This window comes from Epinephelus moara, chromosome 3 (assembly GCF_006386435.1).
Source record: "Epinephelus moara isolate mb chromosome 3, YSFRI_EMoa_1.0, whole genome shotgun sequence".
NCBI lineage: Eukaryota > Metazoa > Chordata > Actinopteri > Perciformes > Serranidae > Epinephelus > Epinephelus moara.
Genome location: NC_065508.1, coordinates 35,135,118 through 35,157,065, shown reverse-complemented (window position 1 = coordinate 35,157,065; position 21,948 = coordinate 35,135,118). Strand labels below are relative to the sequence as shown.

Below are 21,948 nucleotides of genomic sequence, written 5' to 3'. Positions count from 1 at the left end.
TATAACATGGCACAGTTTGTGGCACAAACCTCCTGCTAGCATTTATGGCACGTGAAAAGTGGGGACAATGTGTAGTAGATTACTGTAAAAACAATACAAAAAACTATTAGGACAACAGAAGAAGGATATGAATTGGCTGGATTTGTGATTGATGTATTAACCTTGCTAACAAAAGCTAACATGAAATTAGCAAATTATTATTTCAGTGTGTGCAAAACATATTAACTTTACAGATGTCACTCCTGGACGAATGTGAAACAGTGAATAATAAACTATGAATATAAAGCAGTGCAGCATAGCTTAACAACTAATAACACAGTCATCTGGCAAGGACAAATCTACATGATGGATGCATGTTGTAATGCCTGACCTTTAAAGTAAGATTGGCTAATCACATCAACTCATTAACAAAATGACAATAAAATTAAAAACAAAAAAAGATATTTTATTAACAGTTTAGAAACACAACATTGTTTGCATCTCCCATTCCTGCCTTTTTTTCTTCAGTTCCCCCCTTCAAATAATCCAGAGTGCTGCAAACACAGACGCACACAGCTGACCCAAAGTCCTGATCCAAGTCCCCCCAACCCCGCTGCCTGTTCTAACGGGAAAAATGGAGCCAACATCTCAGCAAGAATCTGCACCACAGGGCATGTCGAGGTAAAGAACAGTGACGACACTAACACACCGCCTCTTCTACAACGTTTAGCAGCTTATGAGACTTTGAAAACATGGAGTTTGTCACTGAAACACATTCAAGCACTTCTCAAAGGTTGTATTGGCATCAGTTGGAAAACTAATTCATCAGTCATTTTGGTTTATCCAGCCGGATCAGAAAAATGATAGGAGGCAGATACATGGAGACACTCTGTAAATGCTGAATGATCCCTGTTTGGCAGCTCAGTTTTAGAACTAGTTCAGTGTTTACATACAGAAGCAGTCAATCAACTCTAACTGCTACATGATGGACCCAAACATGCTGCCTTTGTTGCTCCATCAGGCAAGGTTATCATGATTCTATTCAGCCAATAATTAGGTGAAAAAAACAAAAAACTAAATGAACAACAAGTGGTGTATTATGTTGGATGTTAAATCAAATAATTATACTGAAAAATGACATGTACAATAAGTGACTTAACACTAACGGACACCCTTGGTAGTTCTGCTTAGAAACAGGTAGTTCCACTATTTGCACGTTCATACATGATGCACATTTCTGCAAGCATTTCTGGTCAAGTATAATGTCAACCATCATTCTCTATAGTAAACACGTTAGTAGAATTTAGTCATTCTGATTTAACAGCCACTTCTGAGTTGTTGCCTCTGTACCATTCCAACACATTCTCATTCACAGGGTGTCAAAAAACGGCAGCCTGGTCGGAGACCCTTTGGCTTCTGTTACCTACGCTCAAGGCACTTTACAGTATGTGTATGAGACACATCCGCTTTCAACTAACTTCAATGTACTCCCGTTCGCAGCAATACGGTAGTAAAAAGAGCGAGAAAGTCTGTGTTATTGAGGGTTAGTAGATGGGTCAAACATACACTGGACTTTCACCCAGGAGACTGCTGTTTGTGTCCCGTGTGAAACCAATTCAACTTGAATTTTTTTAGCCATGTAATGTGGTTAAAGTTACAGAAAATGGATGATCTTTATCAAAGCCTAACCAAGCTGTTTTGTTGCCTAGCTCTAAAGTTGCTCTGGCCGTGAAACCTACACTTACCGTGAAGACGGAAGTTTATTTTAAAAGGCACTGTACCATGTGATGAGCGGAAACTGACAGGGAAACTAACACGTCCAAAAGTAACGTTACGGTGGTACCTAGAGCATCATAGTTTGAAGCATAGGGCCACTAACCAAGCTGCTGTATTTGACTAGCTGAGAGTGAGAACGTGTTGACCATGCTGCCATATTTATAGTTACATCATATTTATAGTTAATATAATGATTCACCAGGTTAAAGACATTTTCCATTCAAATCAGCTGACTGATATTTCAATATAGTTTTAAACATACTGTATGTAAATTAAATGCTTCTGCCACTTTACCATGTATGCCTACAAATTTTATATTATATGACCAATTAAAATCTGGATTGGGACAAAAAAAAAAAAATATCCACAAGAATCCTCCAAAGGACTCTGACCAACCCCTCACCCACCATTGTGATCAACACCATTAAGTAGTGCACTTACTCAGCGGCCATGAAGAGTCAGTAAAGGTGCAGGTGTTAGGACAAATACTAATCTCACATACACATGCCATGGTTGAGCACGCAGTGCAGAGGACAAAGCAGGACGTAAAATGCTTGTGAATGACAAACCAGAGTAGAACAGCACTCAGCCTTGTCAGATGTCCATATAGTTAGAATATGGCCAAGCACTGCTGATGTCAGTTGTGATCATCTGTTGGATGTGAGAAGGTATTCTGTCTGGACCTGCACCGATAACGTACAGATGCAGTCTTGGGGCTTTATTTTTGTTGAACTGCTTCTTCGTGGTGTTTAAGTGCCCCCTGCTTACAGAATCCATGAAAGACAAAAGAGATGAACAGCACACGAAAGGAAGGGGGGGGGGGGGAGATGAGTGGTCTCCAATCCTTATCCAATCGGCTTCCAGCAGTTCAATAAACAAGGACATAAAGACAAAAAATAAAGAAAAAAACAAACAAACTGAAAAAACAGAGTGAGAAGGAACTTGAACATTTATACACTGTCAATAAATAGTGATTTTTTTCCCCCAGTTCCAGCTGTTATAATTCATCGTCTATGTGGTTTTCAGGTTGGGCATTCTCCGTTGGTCCTGGAAATGAGGACAGAGAAGGAAAAAAATGAATCAAGGAACACTTTATTGAGGTAAACTTTATTATCCCAAATAGGGAAATTGGGTGGTCAAGGTGCAGAAGTACAATAACCAGTTCTAACAAAGCAAAATACAAACACAGCTAATTCATCAACCAGTCTACGCTGCTAGTGCTGAGAAACTCTGGCCAACGTTTATGGATTCAATAAAGGCACACAATAAGCTATTGTTGAGGTTAGCTGAGACTGAATCACTGCAACATTTGAAAGGCCTTGGCTGGATGTAAAACCACAAATACAGACCTGGTTCGTCATTTTATCATCTTTGCTGGTGTTAAAATATTCACATCTTACTATCAAGCATTCATATCATTCTTGAAATGTAAGACATCAATCATATGTATTCTCTATTGCAAAGCCTGGGCTGTTATATTTAACATCTGAAATGTCAGTGAGAGAAGAATGAGCTTTGGCTTAGTGTACATCAGTTTCAGCACCGACAGCAGACTGCTGCCTTCTCCTACTATGATAAAACTGAAATGGTGAAACCACATTATCAACTTGTCAAAATGTAAAACAAATGCTCATCAGGATGAGAGGAGAATGTAATGCAGCATTTTAATGTAATAAATAATATCACATTGTCATGCGCTTTTGAACAGAGGGGTGTACTGAGAAGCGAGATTAGTGGGAAAAGGTTTCAATGTCCAAGTGGTGGCTCTCCCTCTCTGGTGGCTAGATTGCCATGGTAACTTATGCTACACGGCTCACCTGCTCAGGGGGAGGTTATAATCAGAGTTTCTGACTGAAATCTGCTGAAAAGTGCCTTTTACTAAGCAACTGCTTTGGAAATTACGCCACTCTACAGTCATAGTAAGCCTCAATTAGTACAAAATCACCTGATCGAGTTTCTTTGAGCTCACCGCGATCATTTTGAATATCTGTTGGATCTCACAATTAAGGGAATTTAAAACCAATGTTACAAGTGTGACGTGTGAAGAAGCGGAATGCATCGGCCGAAATTAAATCTTGGAACCAATTGTTTATCGTCTGACAACAATTTAACTTTATCTATTAGCTTCTTCTTTTTTGAGCTTTCTTGATTTCCTGCAGAGAGTCTCCCCTAAGGAGCGCAGCAGTGTGTTGGACAGCTCTAGGGGATGTTATGGAGGAGTTATTGTTGCCATCCAGCTTCTCTGATTAGATAATTCACATAAAGATTTTTAGATGGAAACACGGAGGAATAGCTCAGTGTATAGTGCGAGTGTAGAGTGTGTGGTCGAGTAAGACAGAGAGCATGTGAATGCGCTCAGCAGACAGACATCGCAATTATCTGCATGACATTTAATCACCAACTAAAATTCATGATTACAACAGCCTTACTATAAACTGAATAACACATACTGCCATAGAGGAGTAAAGGAACCAGAAAATATTCACATTGAAGAAGCTGGAATTTTGATTTTTTTTTATTCTTTGAAAAATTACTCAAACTGATTAATCAATTATCATATTAGTTGCCAATTGATTAAATAGTTGGTGTTTTCTGTGCAATATAACATTACAAAAAGACACAGGACACGTGGTGCAATAAATGACAGGAACATTAGAGGAAGATCAGAAGACAGGACAACTGAATGGTGTTAAAACATACAGACACTGGGGCGTTAAGACAGGTACAGCACTGTACAGGACAGCTTACACTGAAAGGTTGAGTTTGGCAGGTGTTGTGACATGACACATAAGATTATGTGAGTTATGTTCGTAGTCGTAATAATGATGAAAATGGAGGACATTGGTGATTTTAGTCTTGTAGTGTCGTAAGCTGACCATGGCCAGCATACCGCAGAGGGGTGAGACCATCGGCCAGGCTAAGAGATTAATTTAGTAGTTGACAACCAAGCAACTTAAGTTTTTAACATGGGAACCTACATGCATTCAATTAGTGTTGCAGGAAATCAGAGCAAGAATATTTTATTTGCAGGGCTGTTGTTGCCCTCACTGAACTACTGAATATGTGTATTCGTGTTCTCTGGTCATTTGCCCACGCTGGCTCTAGAGGAAGCCTTCTATAAAACCGTAGGTGGTAAAACGTAATAGTTCACTATATTATTATTATTTCGTATGACGATTATATATGTATATATATGTATATATATGTATAAAAACAAATCCAAAAATTATTATGGACAATTGTATACTGTTATAGTAAACCAGTTGTTGTTTCTNACTGAGAGTGCATTGAGTGATAAAATGTATTAACTTACAAATTGACATCATTTATTTAGAGCAGCAGTGTTGCTTTTTGCTGTAATATGTTTTTATATTCTTCATACGTGGAAGCAGATGGCACATGATGAGTGAGTTAAATGATGCCAAACGCCCCTTTTGATATGAATACACACAGAGCCTGAGGCAGAAAACCTGGGATATCAAAGCAAGTTGACAGCCATCATCGTGGTGCCATTTAACTCTGATTGAGCCTTTAGGTTTTGTCTTGGCGGGTAAAGGCAAAGAAAGCCTGTCCCTGTCAAACTTGCTTTGCAGTTCACCCCTCTGGAGGATGAATGATCTTGTAGTTGTATTAAGAGCTATCATTCACTGACTCATACCTCACCTGTACTTTACATTCTTACTGGATAAAGTGACAGAATGATGACAAGTTAATGTGATCCATGACAATAGTCTAGCAGTAATGCAATGTTCCATTTGTGTTGAGACTGCGTCAGTAAAAAGTTCATTGAGTTCAGTGGTGAGTTCTGAGCCTGTAGTTTAGTGTTGTATTAGACCTAATTTAATGTGTTCCAATTATTTTGTCCACCCCCTAAAGTTCTCCAGCATCATCACCAACGGGTAAGGCAGACCGACCTGTAGTTGTTGTTTCTTCTGTGGGCTGTGATTGGCTGTCTGAGTCTGTGTGTAAAGTGCTCTCTTCAGTGGGTGGGGCTTCGCCCGGCTGCACCTCCTCTGGGCTTTCTGCATTTGAATAAAAGAATACATGGGACATTATTGTAAGCATTATTACAGTTCAATTGTGTTTCTTGTTCACAGGGGAACAATAATAGTCACATGTGACCCACCACTCTTTGTGTCCGTGCTCTCCTCTGTGGGAGGGATGACTTTCTCCTCCGCTGTGCTGTTGGCCTTGCTGCTTTTCTCTGAGCTGGTGCTGTTCTTGGCTTTGGCTTTAGCTTTTGGCTTGGCAAACTTGGCCTTGTTGAGCAAGTAGTTCACCTCTCGATCCAGCAGGGCCAGCTTAGACTCAATGTCTTTGGACAACAGGATGGGCCGCTCCTTTGGAGAGCGTTTCTCCTGCTCTGCTACCGTCTCATTCTTCCACGTCTGGAGTAAACAAAGACAATTTTACAACTTAAGGTCAGTTTACTTTATACATGGAGAACTACTCAGGCTGTGGAAACAGTTATAAAATGTGTTCTGTGGCACTGGAAGAACCTTCTTAAGTCTGAGAAAATATATAATGTCATAGTGATGCAATCAGAGTTATCTTAGCCTGAGCTTGAAGACAATAAATCTAAAACTCTATTCCCCCAGATCTTAATGTCTGTTAGATAGTTGAAGACATTTGCCAGGCAAGAAAAGTCATTACGTATTACGCTTCCAGTCACTAGGCATGCGCGAGACAGTCGACCATCACAACAACAATGGCGGACTCCCGAGCTCTGCTTGTGCTGCTCACCCTATTGAATTTATCAACGCTTCCCCATCATAGTGTAGATTTACTGTAACAACTCCTCGTCCGTCCAGACAAACGTTTGTGCGGTTGCCATTTTGTTTGTTTATACATCGCCGCTCTGTAGAAGGAAGCGTAAGCATCACACCGCCAACTACTGGCCTGGCATGTATACTGCAGCGTTTTTGCGGATCCGTGTGCACGGATTCTGTTTTAAGTGGATCGTTTTCGTGTAAACATGGCCTGAGACGTACAAGCGTAGAGGCACCTCATCGTAGGAATGTGCGTTCAGTTGCATGCCATACTTCTTGTCTTTCTATCAAGCTCGCTCTGGCCTGCACCCTCTTATAGCAGTGGTCAACATTTTGGCTGCAAAGGCCGCCTGCTTTAAACATCATGAAAAACACTGCTTGTATTATCAATTTATTTTTGGAAAGCCTAAATTTCATATTTGACAAAACAGAATTGGAACAATAGTCTGGAAACAAAAATATTTTTCCATACTCTTTTCTTTTTTTATACTTATCCATACCTGGTAATTTCTAAAAAGAAATTCCATATTGCATAGGAATATGGTTTGCTGAGGAGCAACACTACTGTGACACCTCCTACCCCTTACTCCCCTTTCCTGAATTTCACCCAGCTGGTCACCCTATTCACCACCTACCGTTGTTTCATTGATCACTTTCTCCAACATATTCAGCTCGACTTCAGTGAAAATTTGGTCATCCTCTGGAATCATTTTGGCACTCCTTTGAAAGCAAAAGAAAAATGAGTCAGTACAAAAGCACTTGCCCAACACCAAATCTTTACATCTCCAGCTTCTTCCCACCTTCCTTTCAACACTCACCTCAAAAAGAAGCTGGAGGTATTGAGTATGCTGTCCAGGGCAGCCAGCCGGTCCGGCCACTTACGTCGCTCCTCCACCCTGAAAAACATGTCCTTGCACAGGCTCTTCAGCTGCGAAAGCCTCTCTCTCAGCTGCTTGGTAGTGGCCGTGTAGCCTTCCTCGTCCATCCACTCCGACGCCTCGCTCAGCTTGGCGGAGATCTGCTCCTTGTCTTCCTCTGAAACCACCAGCTGGTAATCCTCCTGGTACAGCTTGTCCTGGAGAAAGAACAAAAAGTACTGTGTGTTATTTCGGGAGTGGGCACAGATGATGTGGTGACATATGACGGTTATACTGCATCTTTTCTCTCTCGCAGCCTACTTCCTGATTGTATCATGACATTAAATCATTAAACAACTTAGAATTATGTTGGCCTGTATTCCCTCTAAGGTGCACTGGCAACTACACTTAATAAAAAGAAGCCAAAAAAAAAAATCAGAAAGCTTGTTTCTTCTTCTTCTTGTAGCTTACCTGTGTTTCAAAGATAAAAGCTTCCAGACTGTTGAGTGACTTTTCCCTTTCCTGTTTGGCCAGGTCCCTGTCTGTCAAATCCTGCAACCTGAAAAGACAAGATGACGTATTTTAGTTAATAAACCTGAGAACCAAACAACACAAGAGCTTTAAAAGGAATAAAAATTGCTGCTTTACTTCTTCTTAGAGGAAGTGAGATCATCTGCAGTGGGGTCGAGGATGTCGTTGATGACGAGTTCCACTGTGATGTCTTCAGAGATTTTGCTTTTTTTCTGAGGTTTTGCCTTCTTCTCCACATCCTTCTCTGCCTCAGTGCTTCCAGATTTCTCTCCATCCTTTTCCTCCTTTGACCAGCAGAAATGAGGTTAGTTTCAATACCAAGTCTGTAAAAAGCTCTTTTTTTAATTAGATTTTTACCACTTCATAGACTAGTCTATATTAGCTTGAATTCATGTCAAAGACATTCAAAACATCTCAGAGACATTACATGTGACAGATCTTACCTTGGCATCAGTCTTGCTGCCTGCATCCTCTGTCTTCTCCTGACTTTTCTCTTCACCTGCACTTTTCTCTGAATCCTCCTGCTTGTCTTTGGCAGCCTCGTCCGTCTTGGCCTCGCCCTTGCCCTCCTCGCCCTTGCCCTCCTCGTCCTTGCCATCCTTTCCAGACTCCGGAGGCACTTCCTCCTCGTCCTGAACACGAAAGATCAGGGAGCAATGTCAGCTACAGTCTTGGGCCAAGCATTGTCAGATAGTAATGAAACTGTACCAGAAAAGCTATGGCAAGCAGGTCAGGCTGTTTATCCTAAGTGTGAAATCTAGAGTTCATACGAGCCTTATTGCATTTGCTTAATAAAAATATTCCTGACCCTGACTAACTGACTGTGTCATGAGCTGCAAATACCTGGACAGGTTCAGTTACGTTTGGAGCAGGTTCTGACGATCCTCCTCCAAACAAAGTGGAAATTGTGTTACCCAGTTCTGAAAGACAGCCAGTTGTTGGTTCAGTTAGTCATAATATGACTGCATGAATCAGTAAGAAGGCAATTCACATTACATGTTAAACATGCAATCCCACCAAAGTATTACTCCTGTATATTGTTCTACAGCTCCTACAAAGCAGCAATCAATGGAGAAGTATCAAGTAATGTGTGTGAGTGTGTGATTGTTTGGATGTTTACATGAGAGGCAGTGATAATGGGTCTGTGTTTCCTGATTCTGGAAAGGTTGGTGTGTGTGGAGTAAAAAGGAGGCTATGAGATATGTCGCACAGACAAAGATATCATAATACTCTGTAGTGACAGGAAGTATATGATGTAATAGCAATATCATTAAAATAATAATAATAATATAATAAATGAGGTAACAGAATAAAAAAGTAATATGATAATAATATAATAATCATCATAATATACACAATACCCCTTATGTTTTTTCCTTTTACACTTCCATTGCTAATTTACCTCAAGATGCCTTTTGTTCCCCTGGTAATCTGAGATGTTATTTCACTCAGTGTAGCCCTAGTACACTGTTGCACCAGAGGGGTTTTACATTGAGAATAAATGTCTCAAAAACACATCTAAGACCAAATCTCCACCAAAATAGTCTCGCTTTGCACTGCCTCATTTAAATGAAACTTCCACCTGTTTCTTCTCTCCTCCCACCTGTGCACCATGCACCAAGAACAAAATAGCACATAAACAGGTAAAGAGCATACCAGGTTCGGGAAAATAACAGTCATAACAGTTGGAACACTGGGCGTTGCGCCTACATGAAAATAGGGCCCAAATTACCACTCTTCTAACACTGATCATAGATTTTGGACGGCTGAAGTTACAGATACATGTTTGCAAAACCTACTTGTTAATGTTGATTCCTCTTCTTTCTCCTCCACAATAGTTTCAAACACAGACTCCACCTGTGGATTACAACAATAAAATATTCATTTTATTGATAAAAATGTTTCGATTCTGTGATTTCATATAAATGAATGAAACTAACAAACCCTGATGCTTCTTTTCTGCTGTGTATGTGCAAGTGTAAGATATCAGCTGTCAGTCAGCATGACTGTTTCATTGTTCAGCACAAATATCTTGTTTGTTTGTACGTCTGACATACCAGAAGGTAAAAACACTCAAATACTGTGTCCTCACAACAAAAAGGAGCTAACAGGCATTAGTTTAATTGTGTGAAAGCTCAGCAGGAAAGCCAAATCAGTCAAAAATTGTAACTGACCCGATCCAGCAGGAGCACCCCACTTTCATCCATGTTAAAATGGGCTTTGATGCCTTTTGACTCAGCGTCTGCGTGCTTCTGAAAGCTGTTGCCTACTCCAGACAGTTTGACTGTGGTCAGGTTCAGAGAGCCAAACACACTGTGAAACACAACCAACAGGGAGAGAAAACAACATTCAAATCATGAGGGAAACAGTGATGGGTCAGAGCAACAATTTGGTAGGAATCCTACATTTAAACTCCTTTACAAGCCATCAAAGTCAAGTCAAATACCATAATACAAGTTTTCTGTAACCCCTGGTTTCTCCTAGTTGTTTTTTTAAATCACTGTCAGTCCAGGAATGAAACTATCAATGCTTAAGTGGTGCATTTGTGTGCATAAAAATGTTTTCAAGAGCTCCAGGAAGCAAAGAAATGCTCAAGCACACAGCTGACCAACCTGAGGTCTTCCTGACTCAGGAAGCTGAGGTCACCGTAGTTGATGTAGAAGGCAAAGTCATCGCTGTAGCGGTTGAATGTAATGACCTTGCGCTGAGGATAGGGCGCCATCCTCTGGAACAGGATACGCTTGTTGTGTTTCATGGATTTGACCCCCTCCTCCTCCGTCTCTCGGGTGAACTCCACCTGATGGAGTTAAAAAGCATTTAGTTTGTGTTAACATAGCTTGTATTTGGGATTTATTTTCTTATTCTGAAAATGTGAAGAATGCATGGCATCCTATTTATATTTTATTCCTGTTTAAAAATGCTACACAACAGTGTACAAATAAATACTGCATGTCCATTCTGGACACATAGTTGAATGTTGTTAAAATGCAGCTTCCCAACCAATGATTAATATCATTAATCTATCAGCAAAGCCATTAGAAAATTCAACAAATGACTTTCAAAAGTGATGTTAATTAAATTTGTCTCCAGCAGCATGAGGCAGTGAACAACCTGCACTGACCTGAATAGGAAAGACAGCTGCGTCTCGGACTAGGAAAGGTTTGACCTTGAAGGCCTTGCTGAGGGCAGCAGCCTGGTACACTGCACCCATGGCTGCTGCCTCGTCTGCGTTGATGTTCTTCCCCAGCTCCTCTCTGCGTTGAAAAAAACAAAACAAAACAAATCTTAATTACAGCTGCAGGTATTCTTAATTCCACCAAACCTGCTGAACTTAAACTCAACTTTCTCTAATTAAACCATCAACAAAACAATGTGGAGTCAAAGTCCAAGTTGTGGAAGAATGTAGTTCCTTCTGTTCAGTTTTGAAAGTAAAAGTTATTTGGGGCGTCGGTGGCTTAGTGGTAGAGCAGGCGCCCCATGTACAAGGCTGTTGCCGCAGCGGCCCAGGTTCGACTCCAGCCTGTGGCCCTTTGCTGCATGTCACTCCCTCTCTCTCTCCCCCTTTCACACTTGTCTGTCCTATCCATTAAAGGCTAAAAAGCCCCAAAAAATATTTAAAAAAAAAAAAAAAAAAGTTATTTAAATGAGAGCAGTAGCTCTGTGGTTAACACTTACTTGCCCACGGCTTTGAGCAGCACTTCCTGAACCTTGGGGACACGGGTGGAGCCGCCTACTAAAATCACCTGCTCAATTTCATCCTGTTGGCAGAAATATAAGTACTCAGATTCACAGCAGTAATACAAACATCCTTTCATTTATAGTCACTGCTCAGTATTTCAGAAATTAAATAGACTTTGCTCTACAATAACATTTCATTAGTCCACACCTCAAGATGGCAAATGACCTGGCTGACGTGCATTGATTTTAGATGTTCTCCCCTTCTCCTCACGCTGAGGTTATTGATGGCCAGAATACTGAAGTAGTGGAGCCCTACAATCAACAGTCAAGAGTAATACTGACATGTTGTAGAAGAAAAGCCAGCAGCATCTCTTTTGTCTCAGGAAACTCTCTGAGCTTCATGTTGACAGGACCCTGATGATGATGTTTTATTGATTTTCTATTGGGTCTGTGCTTACCTTCGCTTTTATCTGCCAGCATCAATCTCTTAGGATCAAATATAAAAATGCACTCAATAAATCAATCAATCAATGTCTGCAACAGAATAACAAGCACTGCACAGGAAACTCTACAACAAACAGTTATATAAGGAAGCAGAATCCATGCTGTATGATTGATCCATCCTTTACATCAATAGTTTCGGTTTCTGCTATCTGGAAGCCTCCTCAGGCTCCGCTAGCTAAAACCAATTTATCCTGTATAGCCTCTGCCATGTCCCTCCTACATCCTAGGAGAAAAGGCTAGTTATTTTTAAATGGTTTAAATTAATGTTTTTTTAAATTTCAATTGACTAATTAATTACTTTAACTAATTGACCATTTTTTACTGTGTATTTATGTTGGTCTTTGTGCTGTGTTATGTGCTTTGTGTTTTATGTGTACTGCAAATCCAACTGCTCCACTGAGAGCAAATAAAGTTAAACAGTTTTCCCAAATGAGCTTTGCTTTTGTGCCACTTATCATTTTGTTTTTCAATCCATCATTGCATACTTAATAATTATGGTATAATTATGGTATACTATATATACTCTATATTTTCAGTTACCTTATTTCAATTAAGCAAAAGGGAAACCAACAAATATGAATACAACAACAAATAAGAATACACGCACAATAAGCCCAACCTCAGCAACAGAGAATCAGAGAGGTCTAATTGATCCTATTTTCTGGCCTGTATCATTAAAGCCTTTAAGCATTATAGAGCCAGGACAAAAAAATGCAGAATATCTGCCCCCTCCTCAGAATTGTGCAGAATGATTTATGTGCAGAGTTTGACACAAGAAGGATGTTTTTACATTCATCTGCTTACGGGGGAAAGTTCTGTGCTCACACTAAATCTCAGTTTAACACACAGCCACAAGTTGGAATTATTATAAGAATATTTAAGTACTTAAGTACTTGCAAAAAAAAAACAAAAAAAAAACAAAACTGGGTACAAAATGAACACACAAGCCAAAATGTGAAAGGGATTAGGGTTAACCTTACTTTCTGCTCTGCACAGACTGTAAAGATCAGCTATGACGCACAAGTTTAACATTACATAGCTTGCACTGCACATTCATTTTGTGCATTTTGTCTAAGTATTTCCAAACATCACTATTATGCCTGGTTGTCATTCTGCCTGTAACGGTTGACAGAGTGATGCATAACTGAAAACACTGAACATCTGTCATTTTTGCTATATGGATCTGTGCAGATATTTATAGACTGCAGAGCAAAAAATGCACATACATTTACATTTGTTTTATTTACAAAAAAAAAGAAGGGATTATACGTTGAACGAGTACTGACTTCCACATTCAGTACTCGCATACTTATGCCCGTCCCCAGTTTGGAGGCCAATCGTGGTCCAATATGTATCTGACCCAATGTGTGGTATGAAATCATGAAACTTCCAGTGAAAATAAACTGAGAATGGACTTTTCACTTTTCAAATGACGAAGACATCTTGTGTATAGCAGTTAAATTTCCTTTGTAATAGTTCAATTTGATGTGATATTGTTGCCCAAAAGTGTTGTAAGAAAAGTCAGAAGCGCCTTCAGTAGGTGGTGGGCTGCAGGACAGTATTATGTCATATGTATATATGGTAATCTATCTAGCTTTTCTGTATCCGCAGTGCCCTACAGCCAAATCTCCCCACAGGGATCATCAAAGTGTCATCTCAATCTGTCATGTGGGACAACCAAGAGCCACGTAATGAGAATACTGACCAGCTTCATTTCTGCGGTGGAGAGGGCATCCTGCACGGGGCCGGGCACTCTTTCAAAGAGATCCGCGCACAGCTCCTCAAACTCAGCCCTGGTCACCTTAGCTTTGAAGTCAATGTCATCCATCAAACCTTCCACCTAAGAAAACAGATATTCTGTCACTGCAATGGTACTATATCAAAATGCTAAGATTATCTGGACAGAAGTCTGTATCACTGATTTCTTATAGACTGCAACATTTTTAAGACCTTAAGACAGTGAATTTAAGATTCAGATTCAGACAACTTGACAGTACTGTATTTGAAGTCATTTTCCAGACAGATTATCACCTTAGTTTTAGTTCTGACACACAACATTGAGACGCACAACAAGCAGGATGGACTGAGGGCTGCAGGTTTACGTCCCTGGACTCACCTGAGCCATGAAATCCATGTTTGCACTAAGCACTGTCTTGAGCCTCTGAGCCTCTTTGAGGAGCTTGGCCATGGCCCGGTGGTTCTCCCTCACATCTTTCTTGCTCTTCTTCTGCCCGTTGAACAGTTTGGCAAGGTGGTCCCGCAGTCGCAGGTCCATCTCAAAGCCCCCCAACCCTCGGTCAAACCTATAGCCAGAACAAGAGAAACACGCAGTAGTCTAAGGACTGAATTATCACCTTAAAAAATGTGGTTTGGGAGCTTTAAATCAGTTGAAAAATCGAAAAGCAAGAAGCATTTAAAATATTTTATACTGAACGAAACTTCAGGGCTCAACAGTAAGGATCGTTCAAGTGCACGGGGCAAGTAAAATGCCACGTTGGGCTACTTAATCTAGCAACTCACTTGCCCAAAAAATAATTAAACACACTGTTTTTTCTGGAGCTGATGATGGAATTAATGAAGGAGTGCAGAATTGCACATGTGCCGTAGCACTGATTGGTCTTTGTTGCTATTTTATAACTGCAAATAAATAAAACTATTTGTATAGGGGCAATTTAAAAATGACTTTGTGCAAGAAGAACCCTGACCCACTTAACTGATCTGGTGAGTGAAGAAAAAATAAAACATTAACACTGAAACCTGCCTAAAAGGAAAACTAAATTACCAACAAAACCCAGTTTGGATGATTACAACAAGATAATTATTCCTTTAGACTCAATCACCTTTAGTCTAAGCCTGAGTGGGTGATCAAGTTTTGTGAATGTTGGATATGCACCTAAAATTCAACCACATGAGATGCAAGATTCTGCTTTTATCTTAGCATACTATGTACTAAACGAATCCTGAGAAGCACATCAGCCAACGTGCAGCAGTGTTTGGCTCCTGGGGTCTGCCGTGACACCTGATAACTCAGGTTTTACAGTATCACAAAGCCGGCTCACTTTTAACTGGGGCAGATCACCATGGTAACCTGTGCTGCACAGCTTCACATATTAGATTTCTTCCATCTTTCATCCCTGACAGGGTTACCAGCAGTGGAGATGTTCCTACACTCTTATTCAATCACTGCAGCTCAGGATGACATGAAGACAACTTGGTGAGAATTAACTCTTTAGACTCAATGAGATGACAACTGGAAAGAAACGTCGACCCACAATCACCCCATGGGAAAATTAAATTATATAATGGAACATTTCAATCAGATAGACCTCATCAGGGGTTAACTTCCCCCCACAGACTAGCTGTATTTTAGTGCTCTGCTTTAGCAACAGAAAAACATTCACATTCTAGCTGTACAATTATATTGAACACATTCCACCTGACTGAGCGTCCCACAGGTATCACTGATTTCATTTCATATCATATTAAGTACTTCTCACTGATGACATCCTGTGTGATTGTAATTAACAACTCCTGTTTCACATGAGCATGTTCAGAACTGCATATAAAAACAGAGTGTACAGAGCCAGTTGATAACCAGCTTTATGACTGATATCTGTTGAGTTAGGAGGTGAGGCTCAATGCAGCCAGACTAAGCTGAACTTGCCAGGCCCCCAACTAACTGCTGTTTTAACAGCAAAACCAATGTGTTTCCCTTCCTCTTATCTTGAAACCACATTTAGGTTTTTTGAACCACTAAAAAAATATTGCATATTTATTTCTGTATTTGCCTGTCCACAAGTTCACAGCTGCTGCTGTGTACAAAAAAACTTAAGTGTTGATGCTGCCAGTGTTACACATCGGAGGCAGCCTTTATGCTTCTTTTAATGTCGGCCAACTACCTAAACGTCAGCTGGAGATGGATATCTTAGCATGTTGTGTATGTGGTCTGCTCTCTGTGTGCACCTTCCTGTTTTCTGAGTTTCAGACAGGATGAAGAGAAAAGAAAAATACAATCGACAGAAAGTCTTGTGAAATGTTTTGCATCGCTTCAAATCTTTAGAGAATATTTTAATATGTGCACGACTCAGACTAAAGTTGTAAGACTTAAGAAAGCCAGAATGAATCTGGTTACAATTTCACATTGACAATTGAGCATCGCTTTGCATTACAGATGCACATAACACCCTGTAGTGATGTTGACAATAAGACTCAATGTGACAAGATTTCATCTGGGTGAAGGCTCCAAGCATACAATGTGTACCTTTAGGAACCTGATTTTCAGAGGGTGTTTCATGTTTACAGGTCATGTCAGCAAAACTGAAAGGTGAAATTAGGGGGCGTGTTACACGTATTTGAATGCACTACGTCTGTGTTATTTTATATTTATTTCTTTAAAATACATCATACCAATGGACACTACCCACGTCTTTTATGTGCACATCACCAACTTTTTACACATTTCAAACCTCTTTAAGACAGCAGGCCTGATGGTGAGAGACTGTTCTCTCTGTACCGTCAGACACAATTAACACTTCATGGATCAGTGGACTCACCCGACACCTCGGATCTGTAACTGGGGCTGGGTGCCAGCCTCCTTGGTTTTGACTGTCTGATAAGTGACGATGGTGGCGGTCGTGCTGCCTGAGCCCATATCATAGAACATCACATTCTGAAAGGGAACGAGATCAGACAGATTTTATCCTGTTAGATATTTCCATTAAATAATGTCATAATTAGCACATAAATTCTTGGCCTATGGTCAAGAATAAACCAAAGTCTAACCAGTTTGTCCTTTAGTCTTTGGGTCAAGTTAGAAGAAATTTGCTTAAGGTATTCCAGAGATATTGCATTCTAAATAATGGGACGGATGAACAGAAACCTAAAACATAATACCTCCAGCCATGGCTGATAAAGGTGCAGAGGCATAAAAAGGCTCAGCTAATCCTAAACAGCTGGTCAATGCACTGATAAACGTGACTCAAACAGGGAGAACTAGTGCATTTGTTGGGGACTATTTTCACCAGCAGATTAACACACATTTGGTGCTGTAGTAAGTCTTTCTGGCAGCAGTATGGTGCATGTGGGTTTGAGTCAAAATAAACTCCAGTGCGTGGGTTCATGGTGATGAAGGCAAATGTCAAACAGTTCAACAGCGTGGCTTGTTGATGTGTTTTTAACAACAATGGAGCTTTATGGCACTGAGGAGGAAGAGACGCACAATAACTTGTAAACTGATACGTTCATTGTTACGTGGGACACATAGGATTTGTTAAAAGATATAGATGTATCATCAGACTGATTCTTTAACGTGTATTTGGGAGTAATGCTGAACGTGCACCTTCACTGTGTTGTCGATATCTTTCCTCCTGAAGACCCCATAGTTCAAGGCCACAGCTGTGTTGTCATTGATAAGCTGAAGAACCTTTAGACCTGCCATCTGTGCAGCCTGCAGGACTGCCCTGCGCTCTGCCTGGTTGAAAAAGGCTGGGACGGTGATCACTGCATCTTTGATTGGTTGTTCTGTGAGTTGTAGAGATTGGGAGAAGGAAGAAGAAGAAAAAAATTTAATATGCTCCACATATTCCAGTGTGTCATACAATGATGCATTTTCTTCCACGAGCAAACTGACCTGCAAAGTCCTGAGCCAATCCACGAGAATAATTGAGCACCATCCCGAGGAGCTCCTCAGGTGTGTACTGCATTTCTCTGACAGAAAAAAAGCAAATTAGATAACAAATTAGATGCCAGTATTGTGTTTCTTTCGATAATCTATTGCAAGCAGGTGGTACTCTGGTACAAATGTTTCCATGACAACTACTATAGTACTCCTAAGGATAGCTGCATTACCTCATCATCAGTCATATTATTAGAAAAGATCTGTGATGATCAATAATGGGAAAAAGTATTTTCAGAAGTGAAAATCATAGCAAGCATCTCCACTGTAGGGCAGCGCAGCCTGAAACAGCATATTAGTGTACACACCATGTAGAGACTGAATGACAAACAGACCACCGTTTTGACTTGTGAGGTCAGGGGATTACCATGCAGACTATAATCAATATTGCAAACTAAAAGACAAATTTTATAAAGCATTTAATGTATGATAGGACATTAAATCAAATTAAAGAGACTCACTCTGAGTTTTTAAAGCAAACTGTGCCTCTGGCTGGGTCCTCCTGCAGATGGTGCTCGGGGAAACGTTTCTGGTAGAGCGCCACCTGGGGGTTATCATGCTTTTTGCCCAGGAGACTTTGGAGGTGTCGATAAACACTTTTGGGGTTCTTCACAGACTGAAACACGTCCAATATTTGATCATTAATAACATACATGGGAAAAAAAAAATCAGTATTATTTTGAGGTTATTTGAATTTATGAACTATAATATATACAATTTAGGACATCTGAGAAGAAGACGTACCACTCCTAGTGCATTGTCTCCCAAAAGTCTCTCATTTTCCTTGAGGCATACAGCCGTGGGTGTTTTCCTCCTCGACTCCCTGAAGAGAAGACAATAGAAATCATGTTCAACTCTGAAATGTCATTTCATGCTGTATTAATTTCATTTGCTTTGTACTTTGGTTGTCCATCAATAAATCATACTCTAAAAGAAATAGAAAGCTTGGTGTGGGCAAGTCAGATGTGTACGCTCACTGTACCACGGTCAGGACACGCAGTTCTACTCACTTGTTGAGAACAATCTCCATCGGCACACCAGGTTTCACTATCGCTACTTTCATCCACTCACTGCCCAGGTCAACTGACATGACAGCTACAGCCACTGCAAACACAAAGACATGTGTCACTTAAAGTTGGTAAGGCAGACAGGTAACACCAAAGACCATGAGATACAGATGAGTTGCGTAATTGATCTAGCTGATCGTCTTCCAAACCCTGATAAAATATAGCTGTATATATTCATCAGTGGGAACAGGCTGTAGCTGAACGGTCAGTCTGTCTTTACCAGTTAAATATATTTTGGATGACAGCACTGCTCACAAATACAACCAGGGCTTCTTGTTAGAAAAACTGTTTGCATAAGTTGATGGATCATATTACCTGCATGTGAAGGCAACATCGCCAGAACAAGGCAGAAAAGAGCAGCCGGCACCAGCTTCCTGCCCCCCATGACGAGCTGTAGAGATGAACAAATCAAACATTTATTCTTATCATCAACAGAGCAGATTTTCACGTCATCACTTGTCCATTTTTATAACAAGTGTGTAAAAACATCAGTTTTAAACCTCATCACACACCACCATCAATACAGAACACATTTAATCCACTGCCCATCTTTGTCCATCCACCTGCACTGCAGAGATGCTTTCTGTCCTGTGTTGTTGCTTGTCCTTTTTATTCATTATGTGGGAGCAACAAGATGATCTCCTACTTGAAAAACCAAACCTGCTTCTTTTGCTTCCTTTACAAGGCTACTCAGTAAGTAGAAACTGGGATAATGACATCTTACTCAGTCTGTTGATACGAGTCACCATTTGCTGTGTGTTTCCTCATGGTTCTCCAGTGCCAATATGGCTATGCTTAACTTCAAGCTCCCAGATAGTGCCATGGCTTTTAATCAAGGATATGCAAAGCAGTTTATGCACCTGGTCCCTCCCACAAAGGTGTACAGTCCCAAACACGTGGCATTAATATGATTGTTCAGTTCTGATATTGCCTAAAGCTGTGGCTGCTACAGGAAACCACTATGCCCTCAGAGAAAGGCATATGTTGAATTCTCACTGGTGCAAATGCCGCCCGAGATTGAAATTCAGATTGAGGACAACAAAAACCAGGACACAGTTTGTGTTAAAGAGAGAGAACATCGGGTAATTTGTAAAGGAACTTCTAGTCCCCGGTGAGACAGTGACGCATCAATGCAAAATGGATGCACAACTCAAACCCCTCATTACTATAAAACAGTAACGATTAAAACCAATAGTCTGAAGCATTTGGGTCATCACTTGTAAGAAGTGGCTAGCTGTAGGAGAAGTTGCTGATATGTATTAGCTATATAGCCAAGTTAAATGCAACAATTCATGTTTAACGTTAATGTTACACTGTGAACAATTCAATTCAAACGCAACTGGACAGTGCAGACCACCTTTGGACATTTCCAAATAAAAAGCTAGCACTACTGAGATGGAAGAAACAGCTTTAACATAAGTTGACAGCTAACGCTCCTGTTAGCTAGCGCACTGTCTGTCAACCATCAATATGAAAGCATGACTGACACACTGTGCTGTGGTGTGAACTTACCTCTCTTCAGCCGGCACAAAGCAAACTGTGAAGGGGCTACCGAGCGACTGTGCTTCACCGGGCGGGTTCTGTGACGAGTTTCTCTGGTCTTGCTTTGATTCAGAGCCTCTTTGTTGTCACACTTGGTAGTTTCTGGTTCCCCTTATCACCGGCTCGCTGTCGGCAGTCGGGCCCGGAACGCGGCGTCACCTCATTGGATCCACTGAAGCCGCTGCTGGGGGAGAAACTAGCGTCAAGCTAACAACTAGCAAACATACTCTTTCCGGTTAGCTTTCAAGCGCAAAACACCGTAGACGAAGTTTATCTTACACCAAACTGAAAATTAGTGACGAAAGTAAATGGGAATATCAGTAACTATGTAATGCATTCAAAAATAGCTGTGAATTTCGCTTTAAAAATAAGGTTATCTATAATTGTATTATGGCCCAAAAGATAGGGACTGTTGTTTATTATGGGGCAGGGGTGATGCAACCTCAGTGAGGCATGTCAAATATTTTTTTAAGCACTGAGGACGTTCTTACGTTTTTTATTCTGGCATAGGGGAGAGACGTACAACTTGAAATTAATGTATTTTGTGTTTATTGTGTGTAGCATTTGAACTAAAAAACACGTCACTCAGGGAGGCCCAAGGAAGGTATTTGTAGCTTCGAGGAGGGTCTAGATTAAAAAGAATTTAGTCATAACACAGCCGCCCCTCCTCTGAAAAGTAAAGAACAGTCCCTGACGTTAAACAAACTCTGTCTTGTTTGATTTCCTCCACAAGCACTAACACACAATTTATGTGCTCTTATTGTGAAAGGTACAACCCCTTGCCTCCGGTAATTAACTCCGGCTGTCTTGACGCCTGGTGCAACAACCGGCAATGACAATACAGAGCCCGCCCACCTCGTTCCACGCACTGCCGCACGATTGGTCCACGTGAAGTGAGTGACGTCGAATTTTCTGGCTACAGTCGCAGCCGTCAGAGGCTCTGGCAGCCAATTGGTCCACGTCCAGCTAGTGGGCGTAAATGGAATGACGACACTTCCAGGTAAAGTACATCCAGGGAGCAAACCGCATGTTTCTTTTGATAAATTAACTGAGTTTGTGCATTATTTATTTCCTAACTTTATTTTAAGGGTATCTACAGTAACTTTTGGAAATGCTGATTGCAGTTTGCTGTTACTCTGACAGTAATCTTAATTTTGTAGATCTGTTTTTTCAGCATAAAGCATTTGTCTATTTGTCTTAATATCTGTACTTAATCAAAGCTGTAATTACATGTTAGTGTTGTAAAAAATCCACTTTAGAGAAGTAAACCAAATTATCTGCAGTGATTTATCATATTTGAGTCTTCATGAAATTTTAAGGTATTGAAAAGACGATCAAATTGTCTTTGCAAAGACCATGAAAGACCTCTGTGAATGTGGCTAATAGAGAAACACAAGCAGCTTTCAAGAGCATCAAAGATCAAGGTCTGAACATATGTTTGTGTGCAGAGGCTCTGCAGCACCAGTGCAAATAACACTCAGTTAAACACATTTACTGTATGTCATGTTTAACAAAAAACATCATGTACATCATGTATATTAAAGCGCCACAGTGGCAGATGACAAACTGCA

General features: G+C 40.5%; 1 protein-coding gene across 2 annotated transcripts; it reads right to left on the bottom strand.

Moving 5' to 3' along the window:
* Window positions 1-424: 424 nt before the first annotated feature.
* On the bottom strand, window positions 425-20,535 carry hyou1 (hypoxia up-regulated 1). 2 transcript variants are annotated; one of them, XM_050037916.1, is made up of 24 exons: window positions 20,348-20,535; window positions 19,151-19,226; window positions 18,779-18,872; window positions 18,513-18,591; window positions 18,230-18,384; window positions 17,724-17,800; window positions 17,433-17,614; window positions 16,648-16,763; window positions 14,211-14,397; window positions 13,800-13,934; window positions 11,588-11,670; window positions 11,034-11,166; window positions 10,525-10,709; window positions 10,087-10,225; window positions 9,712-9,769; window positions 8,756-8,832; window positions 8,356-8,544; window positions 8,030-8,193; window positions 7,853-7,940; window positions 7,343-7,599; window positions 7,160-7,244; window positions 5,882-6,143; window positions 5,670-5,777; window positions 425-2,802 (listed from the first exon to the last, which is right to left on the bottom strand). In XM_050037916.1, exons 2-24 carry the CDS (start codon window positions 19,218-19,220, stop codon window positions 2,753-2,755), a joined length of 2,973 nt encoding a protein of 990 aa, XP_049893873.1. In that variant the 5' UTR covers window positions 19,221-19,226; window positions 20,348-20,535; the 3' UTR covers window positions 425-2,752. The 2 variants fall into 2 exon arrangements, with proteins under 2 accessions (XP_049893873.1, XP_049893865.1); XM_050037908.1 differs by having other exon boundaries at window positions 8,030-8,196; window positions 20,348-20,534.
* Between the last annotated feature and the right edge of the window lie 1,413 nt (window positions 20,536-21,948).

Coding starts and splice junctions, on each gene's coding strand:
- hyou1 (XM_050037908.1), bottom strand. CDS start 19,220: ATGGGGGGCAGGAAGCTGGTGCCGGCTGCTCTTTTCTGCCTTGTTCTG. Junction 13,935..14,210: donor ACATGGATTTCATGGCTCAG/GTGAGTCCAGGG, acceptor CTGTTTTCTTAG/GTGGAAGGTTTGATGGATGA. Junction 10,226..10,524: donor CTGAGTCAGGAAGACCTCAG/GTTGGTCAGCTG, acceptor TGTGTTTCACAG/TGTGTTTGGCTCTCTGAACC.